Below are 25,935 nucleotides of genomic sequence, written 5' to 3' on the forward strand. Positions count from 1 at the left end.
CCCAAACTTCTCATGAAGAATTAAGAACATAAGAAGAGCCATACTGGGACACACCAATGGGCCACCTAGCCCGGTATCCTGTCTTCTGACAGTGGCCAGTATCAGAAGCTTCAGAGGGGATGAACAGAACAGGCAATTATCGAGTGATCCATCCCCTGTCATCCAGTCCCAACCTCTGGCAGTCAGAGATTTAGGGACATTCAGAGCATGGGGTTACATCCCTGGCCATGCTAATAGCCACCGATGGACCCATCTGCCATGAACTTATCTAATTCTGTTTTCAACCCATTTGTACACAACATTCTCTGACAACGAGTTCCACAGGTTGACTGTGCATTGTGTGACGTACTTCCTTTTGTTTGTTTTCAACCTGCTGCCCATTAATTTCATTGGGTGACCTTTCGTTCTTGTATTACCTGAAGGGATAAATAACACTTCCCTATTCGCTTTTCCACGCTAGTTGTGATGTGATATATCCACACACCCCCCCCGTCTCTTTTCTAAGCTGAACAGTCCCAGTCTTATTAATCTCTCCTCCGATGGAAGCTGTTCCATACCCCTAAAATCATTTTTGTTGCCCTTCTTTGCACTTTGTCCAATTCTAATATATCTCATTTCTCACCATAGCAGCAGGTATATGGCACGACACGGTAGGGCTTCACCTAAAATATCTCCTCCTTAACACTTTGTTAGGCTTAGGGTTTAACTACCTTACTTCCATCTATTAACATAATCAATTATTATTCAACTATCTTTAATAAATATCTAATTTATGGAGCTAATTATATCCAAACCGTAGGCAGCTTTTTGTTCTTCTTCACTTTGGCAGAGCAGCAACACGCAGTAGAGCGGTCTGATTTCCGGATGGTTTTTGCATCAGCCTTGGCATGCACTGCCACGGAATACGTGCCCGTCTCCCAAACTATTAATGTTTTCCTTGTAGTTCTCAGTGAGGCAGCATTGCACACAGGAGACAACATGGGCTCCCTTTGGTGGCCAGGAGAACACATGTGCATTCCCATGGATGTGGAAGGAACACAAAGAGTGGAGATAAAGCCCAAAAGCCCAAAGGATTGCTCAGCACTGAGACACATTGTGCAGCTTTACAGATCTTAATACGTTAACAGCATCAACATGCAGATTAAAGCACATCGAGGAAAAGGTTCAGAGCTGCTTCTAGGAACATATGTCACCATTCACTTCCCTATTCCATGAGTGGGGCTGTGGTCTTGCAGTGGGACTACAATAAAGCGACAGGCTTCCCACCAGGAGCCAAAGCATCTCTGCCTGCAAGACTGAGGCCACAGATGTCATTTTAAAGCAATGGAAATCAAGACTTTCAGAGGTGCTATGCTATATGTTAGGAATGTGGGTTGTTTCTCTTTTAATAGCTCGTTTAATCCAGGTAAAATTAAACTCGTTCTAAAAACAGAACTTTCCTTACAAGTCCCAGTGTTCAGTGGGAGCAGAGTCCAATGGTGCATTGTTCAAATGGCAGGGTGGCAGCTTCCTGTCTGATTGTTAATTATTCTTTAAAGCACTTCTTTGTAAGTATTAGTATATAGGCTTGTTTGCCAGCCTGAGATAGAATTTTGGGTTTGACGTTTTGATACTCTTGTATCTTATACTAATAAGTGTGAAGAACAATGAACAAAGACGGTGTGTTGCATTTCCCACAACCAGATGGGGCTTTGAGTACAATGGGAAAAGATAAGGGATACAGCTAGAGTGTTACTGGGCATGGTGGGAATGTAATATATGAGCACACACTTGAAGACTGCCTCAACTCCTTATCTTTCTGTCTGTGTGAGGAGAACCAGGGGAGAGGGTGAAGGGAAAGCCCTCTAACAGTAATTAGATGTAGGGATTAGAACCTTCTGACGCTGAAGGGTTCATTTAAACTAAGTCTGTTTAACAGAGCAGATAAAGGTCCTGCCTCCTAGCTCTGAGCAAAAGAGCCCAGGCCTGATCCTTTTGAAGTCAATGGGTACAGCAGCAGGCCTGTTGAGTTCCAATCCTACTGGTGTTGTACCTTGTTGCAAGGCTCTTCCCCCCCAACCCTGCTGTCATACCATAGGAAGGATGATCCAGTGGGCGGGGCAGTAGCCTAGGGCTTTGGTGATGTAGGTTCTATTCCCTGCTCTGACACAGACTTCTTCAATGACTGTGGGCAAGCCACTTAGGCCCAGATCCTCAAAGGTATTTAGGTGCCAAACTCCCATTGATTTAAACATGAGTCAGAGGCCTAAATACCAGTGAGGATCTGGCCTTTAGCATCTCTGTTCTCAGTTCCCCGCCTGAACAACAGGGGGTAGTAGCACTGCCCTGCCTCACAGAGGGATGTGAGGGTAAGTATGTTAAACATTACAAGGCCCAGACACGATGGTCATGCAGGCCATACAAGTACCTCAGGTAGATTGATCATTACATTTTCAACACAGGGCTCAGTCCTGCAGTCCATTCTCATTTTAGTCCCACTGATATTCATTAACCCATAAGGGGATATTATACCCTCTTCAGCAGCTGGGCTATTTTGAACCAACCCACAGACCACCTCTGGCAATATGCTCCTAGACTGTCTGGAACTCCTCAGGAATCTTTATGCAACATTCAAGGAACTGAGTGGAATATATAGTGGCCTGCCAGTCCCCACCCACTTCCATTTTCATTGGTGCTAGGTATTCATAACAGCTCTAGTCATTTGTAATCATGTGGATAGAGTAATTCTTGCCATTTTTTTGGTGCAAAGAAAAGACAGACTTTGAAAACAAAGACAGATCTCCAGTTGAATATCTGCCACGGGGGACTGGACTGGTAATGAGCTATAGAGCATTTCACCAATTTGACTATGACCTAGATCAGTGGCAGCTTAAGTCATTACCATCCAGGGCTGTTCAGTGGGCTGCGTGAGGGGTGTCAGTCCAGAAAATGGGCATCCATATCATAAACACCACCAGTGGCCTCCCTTCATCCTCTTGCAGGACAGGTTTCAGAGAAGCCAAAGGTTAAAATGGCTTTTGGAGACTGAACTGCCCCGTCTCTAGAGATCAGAATGGAGGCACTTTGGTAGGCAGCATGAGGGAAGCTGCCACTTCCTGTGCTGTACCGGTTCTGTGGTTTGGTCTATCAGACACTTTTTATGACCTCTAATTTCACTCCTAAAACATACACAAAAACACAAAACTAAAGAGAGCTTAGCCACATAACGATGGGGTATCTAGTAAAGGCTATGGTGAAGGAACAGTCTTCAGTGATCTAAGTATGCAGCTGGTGGTAGCTGTGTGTCTTGTCAGCATATTTTTATGGCGCCAAACTGTTCTTTCCAACTCCTTGTTTGCACTAGAAAATGTTTTCTAACACTCACAGACCACAGGAGTACTCGGATAGTAACGGCAAGCAGGATCTGGCCTTCAATGATGCTGTCCAAACAATATCAAATCACTCCCAACGTTTTAAAGGACAAGGACTTTCTCCAGCCAATAGGTTTGCTAACATCCAACTTAAATGCAAATGAGTTGCAGACATTGATTAAACAGGCAAGAGGTGCTGGGGATTAGGAGTCAAACCATTAATTTTTCTAATTGACTTCACTTCCGGGCACAGTAAGAACAAAAGGTAACAGAAGCCACTTGAAATTGAGGTTGGAACCCAGCAAAAGAGAACAAATGTCACACCGCTCTTTCTTGAGTATACTAAGCATTGCATTCCTGTAAATTTATCCTCCACATCTGACCCATTTTAAATGTATTTGTTTTTATTTATAATGCCCATAGGCCCAGATCCTCAAAAGGTCCTTGGGCTCTAAAGTTCCCTGGAGCCTAGGATAAAGGTCATTGCATAGGGTTAAAAAACACAGTCACATAATACATTGAACCAACAGCTGCTCCTCATCTCAGACCCAGAACATAGCTACCCAGAGATGGACTAGAGACCCAAACACCAGTCCTTTTATGCCCTTCCAAACCCAAAAGCTGGGCAAAGAGATGGGCCTTGCAGAATCTACAAATTAAGGCTATGTCAGATGTTGGGGGAAGAGAAAGTTACTTACCTTATAGTAACTGGGGGTTCTTCAAAATGTGTGGTTCCAATCTGTATTCCATTGAGTACGCATGTGCCCAGACCTGGAGGATTTTGAAAGCAGCATCCATTGGTTCACATACGTGCCCTGGCTCACCTCAAGACTCTGACCAAGGAGATACAGGGCAGAGTGGACTGACTGCCTCCCCAGTTCCTTCTTTACCATGAATCAGAGAAGATCCAAAACAGAGGGGAAGCAGGGCAGGTAGTGGAATACACACAGGGACCACACATCTCAAGAACTTCCAGTTACCATAAGGTAAGCTAAGGTCAATTGCAGGTTTCAACTAGTTTAAATGGTGAATTCTCTGTCACTTGAAGTCTTTAAACCATGATCTGAGGACTTCAGTAACTCAGCCAGAGGTTAGGGGTCTATTACAGGTGTGGGTGAGGTTCTGTGCCTGCAATGTGCAAGAGGTCAAACTAGATGATCACGATGATCCCTTCTGGCCTTAAAGTCTGTGAGTAAGTAACTTTCTCTTTTTCAAGTGCTGGTCCTTATGTGTATTCCATTGTGAGTGATGAAAAAGCAGCACTCAATTGGCAGAAGGTGCGAAGTAGTAGATGGCAGACCTGAATGAAGGACTACCACTCCAAAAGATGCAGAGGAGTTGTGTGCCAAGGCATAGTGTCTCACCAATGTCTGGACTGAGCACCACACAGCTGCCTTGCAGATATCAAGTAAATGCAACTGTTGAAACGATGCCAAGATGTTGCTTGCGCTCTTGTGGAATGAACTCTTACCCCAAGAGGAGGGGGAAGATTAGACAACTGATAGAGTAAGATGCAGCTGGAGATCCACTTTAAGGTTCTTTGAGAGTCTATAGCCTGACCCCTGAACCTTTCCACCACAGCAACAAATTGTCTAGGAGACTTCCTGATTGGTTTTGTTCTCTACAAGTAAAAGTTTAAGACTCCCTGAACGTCAGGGGAACGGAGCCTCCTCTGTTCAGAAGACGCGTGTGATTTTGGGAAGAACACAGGTAAGTGGATAGACTGGTTCAGGCGAAACTCTTGAGACTATATGTACACCCTAAATTCACCCCCACAGTGATGAAACTTTGTCCTTATGGAATATAGTGTAAGGAGGATCTGCCATCAGTACTCCAAGCTCACCAACCCTCCTGGGTGAGGTGATGGCTACCAGCAATGCAACCTTCATGGATAGGGGAGACATGGATCAAGAAGCTAATGATTCAAATGGAGGCTTAGTGAGTACTCAGAGAACAAGGTTCAAGCCCCACTGAGGAATAGACTTTTTTGTCCAGGCGGAAAGGTTCTGACTAGGCCTTTCCCGAATCTGCAGGTGAGTGGGTTCGCGAAGCTCGAGTAGCCCTGCGAAGGTGGATGGTGTGCACTTACTGCTGCCAAGTGGACCTGTAAGGAGCTGAGAGACAAACCAGCTGTATTTAGGGAAAGAATATTGTCTAGAATGAGAGAAATATCTGCAGCTTCAGGGGGTATATATCTTTGATGTGCCCAGATAGGCCAGAGCCGCAGTAGAGACAGTATGTGTCACTGCTGTTGAAGACAAAGACAGAACCATGGCTAACCGAAGCTCTCGGTGATCGGTCTTCATTGGTGGATCCTGGGGTTTGAGGGAAGTGGTACCAGAAGCTTATGAGAATGCTCCCTGGTCTCCTGACAAGACCCTACCGAGGGATCTGTGGGGCAGACTCCCCAGGCGCGCTCCTTGCTGAGTTAGGCCAATGTATAGGGGGGTCCCCCAGTCTGAGTCAGATTGTGGCCTCATGGCCTTTTCCATTATGTGCTTCCTAAGGTAAACTTCCTGCCCTTCCCGTGTATGGCTGGGGAACGAATGGCAGACACCGCACCTCGCTGCGATGTGGCTTCCCCAAGGCAGTACAAGCAGCGGTGGTGGTCGTCATTGACCAGGCAGGAAGCACCAATTTTGAAGCCTGGGGTCCTGGGCATAGTTCAGTCCACACACAGGGTACCGGCTGGGGGAATTATCTATCTATAAACTCCTAACACTATCACATAAAAAACGTAAAGCTCTAGAATTATAAAAACTATTTACCAATATTAACTATATTCAGGTAAAGGAGAAAGCTGAAGCTTGGGACACTGGAGGTTACAACCTGGGCCAAGTAGCATTGAGAAGGAACTGGAGGAGAGGTGGTCAAGTCCACCTTGCCCTTTACCTCCTCACTCAGAGGCATGAGGTGAGCCAGGGTGTAATGTGCAGACCAAAGGACACTGCTTTCAAAATTCTCCAGCCTCAGGTGCATGGAGCAAATGTGTACTCACCATGGAATGTGTGTAGGGACCAGCACTTGAAAAAGAGAGCATTCAGCTACATAGAGTTTAAAGCCAGAAGGCACTGCTGGATCATCTAGCCTGACTTCCTGTATTGACTGCCCCTCACACAACTCTCTGCCAGCAGCTGTTGCTTGTATACTGAGGGGCTCCCACTCCTGCACCTCCACTGACTGGAACTGGGACAGTATCACACGGGGAGAGGCGATGTCTCAGACAAGCAGGACCCAGCTTGCTCAAGGCTTTATGGGTCAAAAACTCTTTCCCCAGCAACCTCCACCTGGAACTTGGCAGGCAGCCAGTGTGGGTCCCAGAGCACTGGTGTCATAGGCTCTCCAAGACACATGGCTGCTGCTGAGCTCTGCACCAGCTTCAGTTTCCAGATTGACTTAAAGGCGTAGACCAACACAGAGGGAGGGCAAAGTCCTTGGATTCTAAATATCTAGCTTTAAAAATATATCGACTTCACATTACCAAGACATTTTTAGATGCTATTTCTGTTGGATCAACGGAAGGGAAGTTATGCTCTTTTACTTCCTCTGTTTATTCATTAGCAGAACCAACGTTATTCCTAGAGCTACACAGACATTAATGAAAACGACGCACACTAAGGTGACAAGGGCATGACATGGCCCAGACGGTCTCCAATGGCTCCGTCAGGTTAAAACACACATTTTTTAAAAAACAAGAAGTCGGATCTCCAGCTGATGTCGCTGGAGCCTTACTCTACCGATTTTAATTATGCTAAGGCAGTCTACAGCAGCTGAGGCAGGACTAAATGTCTGATTAACACCACGCTTGGATTATTAAAATTCAAATAATTTTGACAATGCAGTTTGCTACTCATCATTTATGTCTGCATTTCTTTTAGCTTGAATAATGAAAATTAAGTAGTCCGTTCACTGTCCGGTGAACAATGGTGCAGTGTTTCGGTTGAAGACAATGCAAGGGGACATCTGAATGTAAACCAGCTTTCTGAAGGAATTTTAAAAATGTTTCACAGAAACATTGCTCTGGATCCATTCCCAAGGCATCATTTTAATAGGGACAGGCTGATCTGCATGTGGCCCCACAGCCCTCAACAGAATCACATCAGAACTGTTCAAATGTGTGTCATAGACCCTGTACTGCTACCAGCAAAACATCCCACCCATAGTTCACATGGTAGAAACCTGTACTTTGGAGCAGGAGGAACTAAGCTTGATCACCACTTTTTCACTGAACTGCTGGGGGCCAGCGTGTACAGCATAGGATCATCACCAGCTGGCTACAGACTTCTCCCATTGCACTTCTGATCAATGGGGAAAGCAAGAGAAAGACAAGTTCACATTGAACTTTGAAGACTACTGATGTCAGTGAACATTACTAAACCAAAGTGAGCAAGAACCACAAAGCATTTGCAGCTTTACTGTAGTAGTCTAGCATATCAAACCCAAGTCTTGGGAGGGGAAGGAAGGTTGTATCTTCCAGACTCCTCCGCTGCCCCCAGGATCCTGCATCAGATCATACTTCTGAAAAGGCCTGCGCATGATTCCCTTGGACTTGACAGCAACCCCAGAAGCAACTTGCCTCAAGGGGCTCAGGATGAGAGTCTGATCCCCACAGGCCATCTTTCTTCTCCCTCCCAGGTCTGTAATCTTTATGTTACTCCATCTCAGCTGAAACTTACCTAGTAACAGGAATTTCCTACTGTCCCCATAGAGTTGTCTCAGGTTGATGCAGAATTCGTGTATTGAAGCCCCATTGCGATATTCGTGCAGGAGCATTGCAAACTGCTGGATCTCTTGGGAAGAGAGTTTGGTTCTTAGCTAAGGAGAAGAAGCACAAGGCATGATTCAACCTTATTTCTAATAGTGGAGAAGCCATGGCTTGTGAGGAACAAAACATTCAATGGGCTCTGTTAAATACAGCAAGTAAGGGTCACTTAGTGGTGGACAAAGCAGGGACTGACACTCCCCAAACATAAACTGACTGTTTAATCACATTAATGACATAGCCCATGTCCTCGTTGGCAAAGGGAGACAATATTGTAAGAAATCCACCCCCTAGTGGCACGGGTTAACCTAGAAATGCTGTTTCCTCATATGGAGCTCCCTAAAATGGGAGATTAATGAGACTGGGACTTTTCAGCTTGGAAAAGAGGCGACTAAGGGGGGATATGATAGAAGTCTATAAAATCACGAGTGGTATAGAGAAAGTAAATAAGGAAGTCTTATTTACTCCTTTTGATAATACAAGAACAAGGGGCCACCAAATGAAATTAATAGGAAACAGGTTTAACACAAACACAGGAAAGTATTTTTTCATGCCATGCACTGTCAACCTCTCAAACTCCTTGCCAGAGGGTGTTGTGAAGGCCAATACTATAACGGGGTTCAAAAGGGAGCTAGATAGGTCCAACAATGGCTATTAGCCAGGATGGGCGGGAATGATGTCCCTAGCCTCTGTTTGCCAGAAGCTGGGATTGGGTGACAGGGCATGGATCACTTTATGATAACCTGTCTCTTCATTCCCTTTGGGGCACCTGCCATTGGCCACTCTCAGAGGACAGGTTACTGGGCTTGATAGACCTTTAGTTTGACCCAGTCTGGCCATTCTTATGAGCTCAAGCTAATGAGTGTTTAGGCTGACTATAAGTGGGTGTTTAAGAAACAGGAGCTGAGGCCCAAGTAGCAGGGTGGGGGTCTTGAGACTTTGCCCATCTGTCTTTGCAAAGCCACCAATATCCCTCTGACTTCACCAAAACCCAGCAGAAACAGCTCTCGTGCACCCACCTTCCCAAACAAACATCAAAGTCCTCTGGCTGGCAGCAGTGTTCTCCTACAGGTTCCACTCAGGACTGCTCAGTGTATCCCCCAGAAAGGAGGAGGCAGCGGCAGGCCATGGCGACAGCCAGATGCACTCCAGAGGACTCAGCCAGAGAGCAATACCACAGGCAACCGCAGCCAGGAGCTGCGCTCCGAGTGTCAGTCTCCTGCTGTGTACAGGTCCTAACAGCAACAGCGATTCATATTTTGCAAACTGTACCTAGTTTGTAGGGGAAAAACCCCACTGCTCACACAGGGACTCTCAGAAAGGAGGCAACCGATTAATACGCTTTGTTTAAATCCTTCTTAGGTTATTCCTAACCCTACTAATTCAGGGACCAACTTCAGTGATTGCTCTTACAATAGTGTTCCAAATGTCAATTTAATAGCATGCTCTAAGGTCCTACCCATTCTGGCAGCATCACCACTTAAGCATTGTGCGTCACAGGAATCAGAGAATTTTTATTTAAGACTGTTCCCATTCACGAGAGCCTTTGCTAGAAGGAGGGAGGGAGTAGCCCCGGGGAAACTGTGCTCAAACCATTTACCTCCAGAGCCCGCTTATGTTCAAACCCCATTTAGGCTCCAAGTGGAAATTAGCTTGATGGCATCTGACCCGAATCCCTACAGTTCCTAAGTGACCATGAAGCAGTGTTGTATGAGAGAAAACAAACCAAGGTCATTTATAGGACCGGTGCTGTGTTTCTGACCCGCGGTCAGAGCTTGCCATGGGGTTCTGACTTCACGCTAAGGGCATAGCTGCATTCCCAAGAATGCTGGCCTGGCTGACACTACCGTAAAGAGATCCCGTCACCTTGCACGCATGGCCACTCTTTGCTACGAACAAACAGCGCAGACATTCCTACCGTCATCATGTAGTCCTGCAGCAGCTCCGTTGCCGTGGTGCTCAGCTCGCTTTCACTGACCGTCTTAACATGTGGAGACTGAGGCGTGGAGAAGGAAGAAGGCGAGTTGCCACCTGTATCCAAGGATTCCGGAAAGGAGCTGAAATGCAAGTGGATCTGTGAGCCATCTTGAGAGCTCCATTAATGTCTAGCAAAGAGACACATTGGAAGGGTATCCTGGGGAAACTCATTTTATGCATCCAATGAAGTGAGATGTAGCTCACAAAAGCTTATGCTCAAATAAATTTGTTAGTCTCTAAGGTGCCACAAGTACTCCTTTTCATTTTAGCTGAGGCTGTCTTCTTGTATTGGAAGGATCCTGGAAACTTGGATAAGGTGTTAGGACGCCACGAAATTTAGCCAGCTCAGAGGGAAGAGTTGCCTCGTAACTCTTGTACTCAACCGCTACATGGGAGGGAAGCATATTCTATGGACTTCTCTGGAATACTGTACTAATGTAGCTACAAAGCAAGGGAATTTGAGCAGGCAGGGACAGAGAGCTATATAGACAGTGATATCACTGTTCAGTATTCCAGCTGTAATTACCAAAAGACATTCAGTGTATGTACTGTAAAAGTTCCCCCTTTTAGACTGTGAACCCGATGTCATGGCTATCTAAATAAGGTATCATCCATCGAAGCCAAACCACCCCCTTCCACAGTGAGTACTATCAACTTACAAAGTGCTTGCTTCTGTTTCGTAAGATTCTTTAATGTCCACTTTTGTTGAAGAGTCATCTGCAAGGAAGATAATCCAGTCAAGAGATTTACAGTCACGAATGCTGCCTATTTCCTAACCTGTTGGTCGTGGACACGTATAGTTCCAATCTAAGCGTCCAGGGCTAGAGTATGAAAAATAAGACATACAGGACAGGGGTCGTGAGGGAAGTCTTCTGTCACTTAAGACAGTAGCAGGAGGTCAAGAGCTGTACAATGCAGAATTGCAAAGCACCACTTTAATAAACTGCCTCCACTGATTAAAAAGGAAACAAAATACAGAACATCTGTGGAAAGATGCAGGACAGCTACCGTGTTTCAATCTCCTAAAGCCTTCCTTGCCCCTTAGCTATGGGAAAGTGACAACTCCAAATTATGATGATGATCAGGGAGGAGACAGGTTTCAGAGTGGTAGCCGTGTTAGTCTGTATCAGCAAAAACAACAAGGAGTCCTTGTGGCACCTTAGAGACTAACACATTTATTTGGGCATAAGCTTTTGTGGGCTAGAACCCACTTCATCAGATGCATGGAGTGGAAAATACAGGAGCAGGTATAAATACATGAAAAGATGGGAGTTGCCTTACCAAGTGTGAGGTCAGTCTAACGAGACAATTCAATTAACAGCAGGATACCAAGGGAGGAAAAATAACTTTTGTAATGTAGTTTTTTCTGTTGAAGAATTGCCACTTTTTGTGTTGCGTTGCAATAAAAACTCCAACCCAGGAACCAAACCCTGCAACGCTTGGCAAGGCAACTCCCATCTTTTCATGTATTTATACCTGCTCCTGTATTTTCCACTCCATGCATCTGATGAAGTGGGTTCTAGCCCACAAAAGCTTATGCCCAAATAAATGTTAGTCTCTAAGGTGCCACAAGGACTCCTCGTTTTTTATTTGTTTGTTTTTTTAGGGAGGAGGGTTCTTTGGGCCATTCAACTCCACACAAAGGTTAGATCAGGGCCGCAGCTATCACAAAGCTGGTGGCATTTGAGATGCATCGCCCACTCGCAGTTCACAATACATTTCGTGGTAAGACAGGACCTCAGGGAGGCCTATGATTATTAAGACCTGGGCCTCTGTTTGGATCCAGTTTCTCTGTCATAGAACCTGGAGCATGAACAGGGAAGGGAAGCAAAGGGTATTGCTACACCAAGTGCTGCGGTTAGGGTGAGAGCCTGAGGCAGAACAAGCCTGGGTTGTGAGAGAGAGAGAGCGCGTGTGTGGGGGGAGGGGGGGCGGAGATTCTTCCTAAGGGTGAAAGGAAATGGTGCTTGACATACCACTGTGTAGGGACATATGGCGCGTTGGTGTTGAGGCCCCATCAAATATTGCTCTATCTAAGAAGTCTATTGTGGACTCCGTGTAAACGATCTGGAAGACCTGGCTGAGAAGTGAGCAGAGTTCCTCTGCAGTTACCTGGGGAGGGAGAGAAAGAAGGGTCCGACAGGGAGGTTACGGTGCAAGATGCCTTCAAAAGAGACAGCACTTGCTCTTCTTCATCCCCCAAAGGAGCTGCACCACAGGGAGCACAGGTGTATTTATCTGCATCACCTGTATTTATAAGGGCACTACATCACAGAGAGAGAACCCCATGGTTCCAGAACTGGGGGTGCCTCCTACCGCAGCCACTGGACTGACTACTCAAGACACTGCAGACCCAAGGAGGCTGTTCAGGGGATTTCAGTACCTATGCTAGTAAAAAGGCTTGGTAAAGAAGAAACCCCCGAATGTGAGCACAGCCATGTGTGCCCAGTTCTCTTATTTTATACCCCATGGTTGTCTCCAATCCATAAAGACTGACAGATTTCCTGCAACCCAGATACACTCATCATCTTTGTTTCACAGATCTAACCTGAGGCCATTTGATGATAGGAATGTGGGGTATATTGAAAACAAAATCTGAATATTCAGGTACCCCTGACTAAGTACCTTATGGTCTTATTTCTATTACCTTGTCCTACTCTCCCCCTCAGCCCACTGGGTTTGCAGCTACCTTGCCACATCTGTCACATGTCACCTTAGACGGTAAATGTTTGAGGGCAGCAACCTGTGCCCCTCTGCAAGGCACTAGCATCCTTTTGGCAACAGTACAAATAACAGAGTTTAAGACAAAGGAGGCCCTTTAGGTAGTGGATTCATGTTGTGGCTGTTGCTCACCCTCTCTTTTTCCTGGGCAGGAGGAGACTATGAGAGAACAATCTGACTGCTTATCATTACACCCCCTTAGCAGCAAGCTCAGCAGCACTGTAAGGATGCAGGAGCCAAGCAGCTGCTTTCCCAGATTCCTGACTGCAGAAGTGTGAGCTGGGCAGCAGACAGCATACGCAAGAAAGAGCTCTTCTCTAGTGCATTCGAGTTAGATTGTGACGCTTGAGATGGGGACCATATCTCCTTATTTGTACAGTGCCTAACACACTGATGAAGCCTTAATAATTCATTGAATAACTACGTTGTATACTACTTTTCTTGCGTGCCAAGCTTACCCATCTCAAGCTATTACAGGAGCACCTTACGGTTCACATTGGGATGGATTCTGATCTTATGTTATACTGCGCAGTCTGCAGCAACCCCTGTGACGTCCGTGGAGTAACTATAGCTTTATGTGTAAGTAACTGAGGGCGGGAGCAAGCTACTTATTTACACAGAATAATCCCATGCAGCCCATCAGCTTCCTGCTACTCAATTTCACAGGTAGCAGCATCAAAGCAAACCAAAGAGCTATTGTTCCATAGGATCTTGACTGAAGTTACAATATCAGGACACAAAATTAAGACTATCTGGATCTACAACAGGGATCTCAAACTCAAATCACCACAAGGGCCACATGAGGACTAGTACATTGGCCTGAGGGCCGCATCACTGAAACCTTTACAGACAACAATACAAAAGTATAGTCAAAAATGAAAATGAAGAGTAACACAGCAAGCTATTAAAAGTTAATGTATTAACTTTTTTAAAACTGTAAGGCGAAGAGGGGTTTTAATAAAATATTAACACTCAATAATGCACCTCACTCAAATGACAAAACACGCATTTACTTTTAGAATTACTTCAGTTAAAGCCCCCACTCTACCCACAGCCCCGCCCCCACTCCACCCCTTCCATGAGGCCCCGCCCTGCCTCTTCCCACCCTCATTCCAAGCCCTTCCCCAAATTCCCGCCCCAGCCCTGCCTCTTCTCCACCTCCTCCCCTGAGCATACCACATCCCCACTCCTCCTGGAAAGTCCTAAGTGCTGCCAAACAGCTGTTTGGTGGCAGGAAGCGCTTGGAGGTAGGCAGAGGAGTGGAGACGCAGTGCACTCGGGGGAGGGAGGGTTGGGAGGGACGGGAGCTTGGCTGCCGGTGGAGTCGGCGCCTATGGTGGGCCTCAGGAAATAACTCCACGGGCCGCATGTTTGAAACCCCTGATCTACAAGGTAATTAAGTCTTACTTTGTTCTCTGTAGCCAGGACCACCAAACAACAAGCTTCGACAGGCACCACTCCACTCTCGGACAGCGATCCTGAAGTAAGTGCTTTGGAGCTTTCTGCACAAAGACTCTGGCTTGGGGAAATCCCAGGGTCCTGAGCTGAGAAGTAGAGAAGCGATTAATGAATAGTGAGAGGAAAGGAGAAGAGGGGATATGGAAGTAATTAGCTCACTGATGCAGACCTATGCATTGCATGTGGCCAGCTGCTATCCTAATTGGATTCCCATTGTTTAGGACAGAATGAGTTTACTTTTCAAATGCACTATCCCCTCATGCGTGCAGCCTTTGATTTGCCAGTATTTCCTCCATCTTTAGGAATAGGTCTGAGATGGCGACACAGATCAGTTCCCCATTCTCATTCTAGAGTCTGGCAACCAACTTGTCCGTTTGGCAATTCAGTCCATTCAGAGCAAATCAGATTTTGACTGTTGAAAAGTGTAAACCGTTCAAGTTTTGCCACTGTATTACCCATTCCTGTATTTCATAAGAAATTTCAATTCGGATCAGCCAAGTATGGTAGATGGGCTAAGCTGCTTCGACTATTTTTCATGTCAGCTGTAGCTGAGCTTAACTGGACCATTACACTGTGAGAACGGAGGAATAATTCCACAGCTTCCTAAGCCCCTTTATATCATGCGCTTACAGTAAAGTGTCTTGTAAGAGTGCAAGGAAGGTTGAGTGAATTAAACCTGGAGCCAACTCCGTCAGGCTATGGGGACTGCAAAGCGGCCAGAGAAGGAAGGCAACAGTCAATGGCAAGAAGAAGAAAGCTTCCTCTTGTGGAGCAGCAGTAGCCAGTGTTGAGCATGGATCCCAACCTCACATCCATGCACTATACAAAACAGAAAATGTTTGAATTATGAGGCTCTTATTCCAATGAAGGGTTCCGACAACTTCATGTATGTGAAGTTGTGGTTTAGGCAGCTACAAGAACCACCAGTAGAGTTACAGCCTCATCGTGGAGTTATTAATTTATTCTCTACATTATCTATCACTGTCAAACAACAAATCACTGCCATTAGATTCACCAGGAAGAAAAAGTAACAGCTCCCAGAAATAATTATACCAAAAGACAGGTTTAAATGTCTTAACCAGACCTGACGGAGAGATTCCTGAGCAGTTCCTGACTTTTACAGCAGTCTCGCATGCAGATCCAGAATGGACATGCATTGCGCGCATTTCTCCTTAATGCTAAATGAAACCTGGGATATGGGTAGGTCGATTCTAACTGAAGTGCACTAAATAGAGCACATTTTCCACATCCGCAAAGTGACCACTTCTAGGGAGTGACACCTGCAGGACACACTGCTATAGTTGATACAAACGGAAACCTTTCAAAACAGCCTTCTAACAGGAGTAGTGGGAGGCAAACAGTTAACTAGTTTATGAATGGGATTATATGACAGGGTTGACTGTGACAGCAGGAAATCCCTTCCAGCCTTATGCTCCTACGTTAAAGAAAAAAACAAACAAAACACCAGTTCTATCCAAACTTACTGGTACTTCTAAACTGATGAAATATCTTGTTCACATGCACAGGGAAAATGAATGGCTGTTCCCACTTCACTAAGCCGATCTGAGACCTAAGAGCCTTAAATTGGGCGTAAGCATGACGTATGTTCACTTTAAGGTCCCTTTACGTTACCAGAGTGGTGTAAAAAGAACTTAGTGTAAATGAGACTCAGGCCCTTGGACTCCAAAATCGGAGAACAAATGAAACCTGCATTACAATCCCTGTTCTGGCCACAACCTACCTGTTTTCAGCACTACCAGGTGTGAGGAGTCATCACGGATGTATGACACCGATGCGATGTCATGGATGGGGACCCTGAGAATGATATCCTCTCCATCCCGCCACACCAGCTTGACGTTGTAGGCAGACAGACTAATCACAGCATCATGTTCCTGGGTCAGCTGCCCTGGGAGCTGATGTGCCCTCTGCAAACAAAAAAGCTTTCATAAAAAAAGGTAGAATAATTTCCTGTTTCATTATCCCCAGGTGATCACAATGGCAATACATCTCCCCGAGGAGGAGGGGAACACCCACAGACCACCCATCTCCAGTTCAGATTTTCTGGGCTCCTGATAATTGGTCACGTACAAATCACCTTCACTATTAAAACACAAGGACTAAGATCCTTTGAGAATAGACACCAACATGATATATACTATGCATTTCAAACAATCCCACAATAACCCTCTTTGCTTAAGCTTCTCCCTCCACTCTTGTGACTTCAGTCATCTACATCTACCCCTGCATTACATCGCATCCTAGTTCTTGGGCTGCAAGGCTTCTCAGAACAAGGATCAAGACTTTAACCTCTCTGCCCAGCACCATCCATATCGACGGTCCTACATGCAAATATTGAATAAGAACAGTAGCAACTGTATAGTTCATTCAGCAAGGGTTTGGGATACAGTACTGGAATGGACTGGTACCCACCTTTGCATTGTCTATTAAATGCAATATTTCAGTACGACTGGAGGGATTCAGGTACCCTGGGATGGATGTTAGTTGGCCTAAATACTGGGAAGGAAAAAAAAAGGTCCATTACCATGTAATATATAAACCTACACATTGAAATCCTTCCATCTGTACTCACAGAAATTGGGGTAAATTGAAAGAAAAATACATAGTTGGAAATAACTTCTTAAGCCCGGTCTGGAGAGAAATACTGCCTGGCTGTTGCCTCAATGCCACCTTTAGTAGTCACCTGAAACCCACTCAAGACAGAAGACAATTGATGAAGCTACACAGGGTGGTTGCTATTTACATGGCTGGCTTCTAGGAGCTGAAATTCTGCCTCTTTCACCTGGTCAAAGGGTGAGCATTTAAGTCTAGTGGAGCATAATCTAGCACAGAGATTTTCAAACTTTTTAGGCTCCATAACCCTTCCCGAATAATGTAGTCTGCCACGTACCCCCACATGAGATAGGTGTAGTATGACCCTATGATTAGATTGCCAAGTCTTACTAAATAAAATAGGTTGTCTGCCATTATAGGATTTTTCTAACATACTCCTCAATGAGAACTCATGTACCCCCATTTGAAAACCACTGATCTAGCAAAACATTACCGACAGCTGTCATTCTCCAGCGAAGCATCAACTTCCTTCCAACTAGATTTTTGTATGATCAGATTATACAATATTCTATTTAGCATCTTTCATACAGGCTGTATCCCAAAGGCTTTACATGAGTTAAATATAGTTACAGAATTAACTAGTGACCAAAAATAGATCGTTTTCAGCTGAAATGTCAGAGCAGACAGCTGATGAGGAGGAAATACACAAGAGGGCTGTTCCAGATGGCAGGAGCTGCAGAGAAAAGTCTTGTATTAAGAGTGCTGAGATCACGTAAAGGGACACGCACACGCAATCTATTAAGTCAGCCAGAGGAGTCTCCCTAGGGATTTGAAATATTGAACTTCACCCTAAAATGAAGGGGGAGCCACTGGAACGAGGCTGCTGTGCTCCTTTGCGTTTCCTGTGCCCACTGCACTCATCGCTGAGGAGCTACAATGCGCACTGAGAGAGACATCGAACACCACAATTTACGGACATGTGAGCATCTTTCCCCCTTGAAGAGAGGCGGAGAGAAAGCGCGGAGAGCTGCGCGAGTGAATTCAGGCAGGATGGCAAACGCAGTTTGACGCTGAGGATCCTATTCTGCAATGTGCATTGCAGCAACGTAATTGACCAAATCATTTACTGAACATGGCCACGAATTGGACAGGATGAGGAGACTAAAGGTGAATGAAAGAGACGGTTCCCCCTCCAGCCCCAAAAGAGTTACCTTGACTTCCTTTTCAATGTAGTCATTCAACAATATGTCCGGTTCAACTCGATCAGGCAAGGAGAGCAATACTGTATGAAGAGGTCGTCTTTCCGTAACCTTTTCCTGGGCCTTTTTATCCCGACCCTTTTCACCTTTTAGGAAGACACGTTTGAAAGGGGACACTATTCCAGGCTGCTGGCAAAAACAGAAAGAGTGGCAAGTTAGGGTTATGTTCGGCATGATGTAGCATCAATGCACACATGAAGGAGTCTTGTTAAAAGCAAGGCAGAGAGTTTGAGGTGAATCAACTACTGTGCAATTAAAGGAGTTAGAATTCAGGAGCAGTACAAGAGTGGAACATGTGCGCTCTGTTTCACTGTGTTGAGCAGTGATTATGTGCATTGCAGCTCTTAGTGCCACTGTCTCTCTCCTGAAAGGGCTCATTATTCACCTGATGGGCTGCATGGGATTAGTCTGTGTAAATAAATAGCTTGCTCCGGCCCTCAGTTACTTACGCATAAAGCTATAGTTACTCCACTGACTTCACAGTGTTGCATGAAATCCATGATAATTCCACCATCAAACCGTGAACACTTCTCAAGGGGCCTGGTTCATGTCAAGGCTATGTTCCACTTTTGCAAAAAGCTGCTCCCAAGTGTGCAGAGTATGTTTCCATCCAACAAGAGGCACCTCTTTCTCCCTCAGACAGACACACACACACACACACCCACCCACTCCCACCCCTTACTGACCACTACAGTTCTGTGCAGGGATACCTATCAACTCCACAACAGTCAAAAAAAGGGATCAGGATAAATGTTTACTGAACTGCCCACAGTCCTCTTACAAGATGAGGACGTAACCATTGGCAGAATGAATACAAGACAGACCATGAAGTGGGCTCTAGCCCTCGAAAGCTTATGCCCAAATAAATTTGTTAGTCTCTATTGCCACAAGAGCTCCTCGTTGCAAATTACGGTGTGGCTTTAAAGCTCTGGATCAAATCTAAGACTTTATTGCCAATCACAGAACCACAGGGTTAGAAGGGACTGCAAGGGTCACCTAGTCCAGGGGTTCTCAAACTTCATTGCACCGTGAACCCCCTCTGAATTTTAGCTCTATCCTCCAAAGTACTGGCAAACCCCTCACCACCACCCCAGCTTTGTGTCATCTGCAAACTTGATCAGTATGCTCTCTATACCTACATCCAGGTCATTAATAAAGATGTTAAACCACACCGAACCCAGAACAGATCCCTGTGGAACCCCATTTGAAACTTCCCTCCAATCTGACAACATTCCATTAATAATTACTCTTTGTTTGTGGTTGTTTAACCAATTATGTATTCATTTAATGGTAGTTCTGTCAAGGCTGCATTTCTCCAGATTATTTATCAGAATGTCATGTGGGACTATGTCAAAAGCCTTCCTGAAGTGCAGGTATATATGTCCACTGCATTCCCCTCATCCACCAAATCAGTTACCCTGTCAGAGTCAAATATGGGAGAAATTATCTTCCCAATAACAGATGGCAACCTCACAGTCAATCATTCATACCAACATTCTGAATGGAGCTACATACAATATGACAAATATAAACCTTATATTTTATAAATGGTAACATATAATGGTATATAACATTTATGGAACAACCAAAGAGGGGTTGTGTTCTCAAACAGAACCAAAACCTCATTAGTGTCTGGCTTTCACAGCCAAACTGTTTCATTAATGCATTTTGAAGCAAGTCATAGACAACTCAGAACATACTTTCCTCCTAACCCATTTCTTCCAGGAATCCTTCCTACTTTAAACTTCTCAATCTTCACACCTTATATTGTTGTCCCATGTCCTTCCCATCCTAGTTTTTTTTTTTTTTTTGGTCTTGCCTTTCATTTGTAAAGTACAATATAAATTTACAGTGCTAGATATCAGTCAGCATTTTTTTTTATCATGATTGACCACTTATCTTCAAAGTGATAAATTACTAATGCATTTCCCCTTCAAAGTATCTAAATATATACACTAAAATTATTATAGAAGTAATTATCCAATTGAAAAAAATGTGTCCCTTCAAATTTGTATGAGGAAGTATGGAACTTTATGATTCACATTGACAGTAAGGAATTGGTCCTAATGAGATCAGAGAATTAACATTACGAGGTTCAATATTTATCTGCTCTCAGCGGTTTCCTTATGAAATCGGAGGTTTGAAAATATCAGAAGGTAGTTCTGCAAGTTCAATCTGGGGTCTGGAAAGAAAAAAACAACCTAGCTGAGTTCTTTCTGCTTTTTGAAGTCACTAACGATAACAGAGGCTCTGTGATCAGAGCTTACCTAAATTACACTGAAGATGTGCAAAGCAGAACAGAAACCAGCTTGTTCTTTCAAGGCTGTAACACACTGCAGGGCTAATGAGTTGTTTCTGTCAATAAAGTAAACAGCTCTGCCTCAGAGATGCAGTGAGAAGATATGCAAAGTAAGGAAGTGCTATTTTACAAAATAGCTTTGCAGACTCTGATGGCACTTTAACTTCCTACCATCTGTTAGCAACACGCTTTTATGATCAAATTTAGTTTTCTTCCTTCTTGTGTTCTCTGCCGAGTTGCCACTATTAAAATATGAATGTGCCAGCCAATAATTCAGATCAATAGTTTGAGAAGGAACCCAGTCGAAAAATAAACTGCACAAAAACTGTGAAAGTTACTGCTTTAGGAAAGAAAAAAAATCTAACACATCAGGACATGAATATAGTCAATATACTGCTAGGAACAGACAGTCTCACCCCCATGTTCCGTAATTTCACCCATATTGTAATCTTCTCAGCAGCAAAATACACACACATACATGTCAATTTTAGTAATCTCAGTTACTACCGACAAAGGCTTTAATCTAGCAAAAAAAGGAAGGGAAGCAGAAGCGTCTTCAAAGTAAATACAGCCCCAATTTAAGGAGTCAAATAGAACCTTTAATTCATGTTTGAAAATTGGACTTGGGTTCCTATGTCACTGAGGTGCTTTTGAAAGTCTCCCTGAACACACAGTCCAATGGCTGAGTTTTCAATACCGACACCGCAACAGGCCAGATAGCAAGGCACTGGGTGCACACAGATCCCATGAAGTGAGCTGTGGCTCACGAAAGCTTATGCTCAAATAAATTGGTTAGTCTCTAAGGTGCCACAAGTCCTCCTTTTCTTTATATACAAAACTTGTTAACTAAAATGTTTAGCAAACGGTCCTGGAGTTTATAAATGCAGCACTTAGCGTCTGCACCAGCACAAGTGTCCATTTCTGTAGTTTGTATTAGAAGGGAAGAACTTCTGATCTGCGACCTCTCTCAGGGTACGTCTACACTGGAAACGTTACAGCGGCACAGCTGCAGTTGCTCTGCTATGGCACTTTAGTGTAGACGCTACCTATGCCAATGGGAGAGGTTCTTCCACTGGTGTAGGCAATCCACTTCCTTGAGAGGCAGTAGCTAGGTCGAGGGAAGAATTCTTCTGTAGACCTAGCACTGTCTACACCAGGGGTTAAGTTGGCAAAGCTACGTTCTCAGAATGTGGATTTTCCAAATCCCTGAGGGATGTAGCTATGCTAAGGCAAGTTCCTAGTGTAGACCAAATAAGTTATTTGGTTAGGTCTGCAGTTCAGGGCATGTCTACACTACAATCTTAAATCAACCTATGTTAGGTCAACTTACAGCCATCCCAGTAATTAGTGCGCTGGCTGATGTCCACACTACCCTCCTTCTGTCAGTGACGTGCGTATTCACCAAGAGCACTTCCACTGACTGAAGAGGGGCAACATGGGGGCTGACAGCCAGGGCTCTCAGCTCTGTGCAGCTCCCTGCCAGGAGTGGAGGGACTGCTGGCCAGAGCTTCTTGCCTCCAGCGGGGAGATCTGCACCTGGAGTCTGGCTGCCATGCTCCCAGCACAGAGCCAGAACCCCGGGGGGACTGCAGGGCTCCAAGTGGGGAGCCCAGGCGGCAGCCCAAGGCAGGAGCCTGGGTGGCAGCTTGGCTTGGAGGGGAGACTGGGCAGCTGGAAGCCAAGAGCCACAAGCTGGCTTTCTTATCTTGACAAGAGTGAGAGCCAACAGCCAAAGTAAGGAAGGCAGCGTCTACACCTAACTACACTGACAGAGGCCCTACGCCTCTCGTGGCGGTGGAGTTATGATGTCGGCGTGGTACAGCACTTGCATTACTGGGAGCAAGGCTGTAGTGTAGACACTGACGTAGTTAGCTCAACATAAGCCGTCTTGTGTCTGTAGTGTGGACCAAGCCTCAGAAACAGCACACGCTTTCCACTCTGGCTTCCCTCTGTCCTCTGCCTCAAAGTGCAGGTCAGATGAGTTCCAACTGGCTCAGCAAACTGAGGTTTCAGTTTTGTTGTATGGTAATCAGCAGTGAAGCTTTGTTTCCCAACAGTAGACCTCTGAGTGCTTGGCCTTCCTGGGATACCTAGGGCAAGTCACTTAATTTCTGATTCTCCACCTTTAAAATGGGAAGAACAAACAGGGGGAGGGCTTGGGTTTTCCCCTTATTTTTCTGCCAAGCACTACACACCCCTAGGTGGAAGTAGAAATTATTAGCTCAAATATCAATGCTTAGTTACATCACAGGAGTGCTCCAAAGCACTTCCAGCACCAGAGACAGAGCAAAATATTATACAGCACTTTACATCTTGCTACAGCAACATTAGCTCGTTCATTCCTCCACTTGTCTGACACAAGCAGTGTCCAGCTTCATAGCCTCTTTTCTCAGAAGCCATGGTCGTTAGGATTGTACGCTGCAGATTTTGTCTCTTATTTCTTTGACCCTTGCGCTAATTTGTCATGTTTACCGTATATAGTCAGTCTGTCATGTTTTTCTGACGTGCATAGTCTGTGGTTAAGATTACCAAACCGTGCTGGAAGTTAGCGTCTGTAGACTTCATTATATTCCTTTTTTTCATTTTAGACTGATAGACTAACTTGTTTTAGTACCTCTTTCCTAACACAATCACATAGAGATCCAAAATCATTTAAAAGAACATCCCCCAGATCAATTATAGAAAGTCCATGTTTTATATTATTTACCAGCCTCCAAATTGTGCTATCCAGACATAAGATATGATATAGTCCCTGACCTGAAGGGCTTGTATTCTCCATGGACATGCCATGGAAAGATAAATATAAAGGGAGGGGATAGGAGAAATAGGGACAAAGGTTACAAATACAAGACCGTGTCTGCTTCAATGGATTCACACAAACCTGTTCTTTCTTCCCAACAGTAGCAAACACGGGGGTGAATGTGTGTGACAGTTTGGACCTCTTAAGGTGCCACCTGATGTGTTGAGTATCACTGAGCCCACCTGTTCTGCCAGCCTGGGCACCCTTTTTACCTCTCTGGCTGAGCCAGGCTAATAAGCCTCCTCCAGCACACACAGAGTCAGGCCGCACTCAACTGCAGAACGACAAAGACACCGAGATCAGCTCTGAGGACTTGCTCCAGCACTCAGGTGTCCATCTCCTGTACAGACTTAGAAGGCATATTATGAAATCCACCTGCTCCCTCAATGTGGAGGAAGGTATGCACAGCCTCTTACACCCCCTCCCCCCAATTATGAATTGCACAAACTGGGTTATATTATAAACAAGAAATAAGTTTAACAACTATAAAAGGCAGATTTTAAGTGGTTAAAGGGGTAGCAAACCGAACAAAACAGATTAAATTTGATTCACTAAAGAAACAGGTTACAAAATGTAACTTCTCACCCTAACTATTGTCACAGGTAGATTACAGAAAGTCTTGAAAGGCAGCTGCCCTGGCCTGCAGCTTGAGACTTCAGGTAATTCCACTCACAGACTGGATGCCCTCCCAGTCTGGGTTCAACCCTCTCCCCTCAGTTCAGTTCTTACTTCCAGGTGTTTTTCAGTGTCTCTTTGGGTGGGGAGGCAGAGGAGAACCACGAGAATGTCACTCCCCTGCCTTATATCGCTCTTGTGTATGGTGAGAACCCTTCATCTCCCAGTGGAAGAACACTAGCATTCCAAGGGGTAGGTTCAGCACCAGGTGACTCAGATCCATGTCTCTGCAGGGCTGTGGCAGCCATTACTCCTAGGCTGTCTGGAGCATCCACGGGAAGTCTAAGCTCTTTCACAGTCCATTATCTTTGCTAATGGGCCATTAGCCCTGTCTGGTTTCTCCATTGTTGTATCTGAAGGGCTAGTTGGGGGTGACACCCAAAGTAACATATTTGAAATACAGATAAATAGTCAATATTCCTAACTCCAGATACAGAAATGATACAGGCATACAAATTGGATAATCACATTCAGTAAATCATAACCTTTCCAATTATATCTTACATGAGCTATCTTGCATAAAGTACATCTTAGTTAGGTCATATCCATATCATAAGCATATTTCATAAAGAATATGGAGTTTAATGTCACAATGTGATCAAGCTAGTCATGACTTTAAAAAAAAAACTATTCCCCCCCCCCTTTTCTATTGACTATACTCAGAGAGGGGAACAGCAACCCTCGCCAGCAAGAAGTAGAGCAGAGCCCATCAGAAGGAACCAGCTATGCTTTCTGAGTCTGAGAGGTTTAGAGCCCTGAAGTCAGCAGTTTTGCCTGAGTATGGACTGCAGGATTTAGCACTTTGATTCTATTAAATTACATAAGACACCAGAAATAGAGTAGCTGGTCTCCACAGCTGACTTTTGGTGCAATGAGAAAAAAATCCCCAAGATTACTCTATAGAGATCTAGCTACACCTGCATCTTTAGAAATAACAGTAGAAAGTAAACTTAAGGGAAGAGATACAAAAATCCGCAAGTCAGTTTCAATATGGCACCCAAAACGATCTCTCAGACGAACATGGATTTCCCTGCCTCCCCCTTGCCACATGCAGGGCTCTGGTGGCTTTGAAAATATGAGAGCTCCTACGTGACACGTATGGCCATTTGACCCAAACTACGTCAAACACCCCAGAAAAGATTTTTGGTTCTATCTTCACAACTTCATTCAGGCCTCAGAAAGCTATGAGGACATGCAGGAAACATGCTTGTTCCCAACGAACCTGCACATCCCAGTGCAGTGAACTGATTCCCCTCTCTTTTCAGTTCAGAGCTCTACAAAATTCATTACCAGCGGAGAGAGTCTGGAGTTTACTTTCTGAAAGCCTTAGAGAAACAGAAGTAAGACAGCGACCTACAATGCAGAACCGAGAACTACTGAACTCTGAAGGCCATTTATGTTAAGAGTCAATACAAAACCTACACCTACCTCGTTCTCCATTTCTGAACCCAGCCAGGAAGAGCAGAAGGGAAACGTGTTGTGGAGCTACTTTGGAAGCTCCAAAAAAGTCCCGTTTCACCTGCTGTGCAGCTGGTTATTGTACCCTTACAGGCTTTCAACGCGCTGTTGGAGCAAGTGGAGGAGCAAGGCATAACTGTTAAGTTTTCACTCTTCAACAATAATATGAGCAGGAAGTGGAGTAACCACCGTTTCCTGCTGCTAGGCTCACTTGTACTGAAAAACCGTGAAAAAAAATCTAGCTGATGTGAACAAAAAAGCTCCCAGTGGAAAAAAGTCAGATGAACATTTAACAGTAGCATCTTCAGTGCTGCCACTGATCAAAAGGAATTATTTCATTCAAAAGGAATTCTCTTGGGGAAATTCTATGGCCTATGTTCTAGAGGTCAGGCTGGATGATCACGATGGTCCCTTCTGGCCTTGGAATCTATGAATCTAGGAAATCTATGACTCAGCAAAGCAGTGCTTTCCACTTAGCAGGTACTCATAGTTTGAGGGACTCCCAAGTCTAGCATGGAGTAAGGAAATACTAGAAACAGCAAAGAAACCACACTGCACTATCTGTTCAGGATCCATTTCCAGCACTAACTCTCCTTGACCATCAG

At 44.9% G+C, this 25,935-nt stretch overlaps 1 protein-coding gene across 4 annotated transcripts in view; it reads right to left on the reverse strand.

Moving 5' to 3' along the window:
• The window catches only part of CCM2 (CCM2 scaffold protein), a 125,769-nt gene that overhangs the window by 48,330 nt on the left and 51,504 nt on the right, over nucleotides 1-25,935 (reverse strand). For 3 of the 4 annotated variants that reach the window (XM_084618987.1, XM_084618985.1, XM_084618988.1), the window contains exons 2-9: nucleotides 18,051-18,227; nucleotides 16,699-16,782; nucleotides 16,010-16,193; nucleotides 14,218-14,354; nucleotides 12,066-12,201; nucleotides 10,749-10,806; nucleotides 10,031-10,169; nucleotides 8,027-8,165 (exon numbers count right to left, since the gene is read on the reverse strand). In XM_084618987.1, coding sequence (XP_084475113.1) covers nucleotides 8,027-8,165; nucleotides 10,031-10,169; nucleotides 10,749-10,806; nucleotides 12,066-12,201; nucleotides 14,218-14,354; nucleotides 16,010-16,193; nucleotides 16,699-16,782; nucleotides 18,051-18,227 — 1,054 coding nt within the window. The remainder of the gene's footprint in view (nucleotides 1-8,026; nucleotides 8,166-10,030; nucleotides 10,170-10,748; nucleotides 10,807-12,065; nucleotides 12,202-14,217; nucleotides 14,355-16,009; nucleotides 16,194-16,698; nucleotides 16,783-18,050; nucleotides 18,228-25,935) is intronic. The other variant, XM_084618986.1, reaches the window with a different exon arrangement.

This window comes from Lepidochelys olivacea (assembly GCF_965140295.1).
Source record: "Lepidochelys olivacea isolate rLepOli2 genome assembly, chromosome: 2".
NCBI lineage: Eukaryota > Metazoa > Chordata > Testudines > Cheloniidae > Lepidochelys > Lepidochelys olivacea.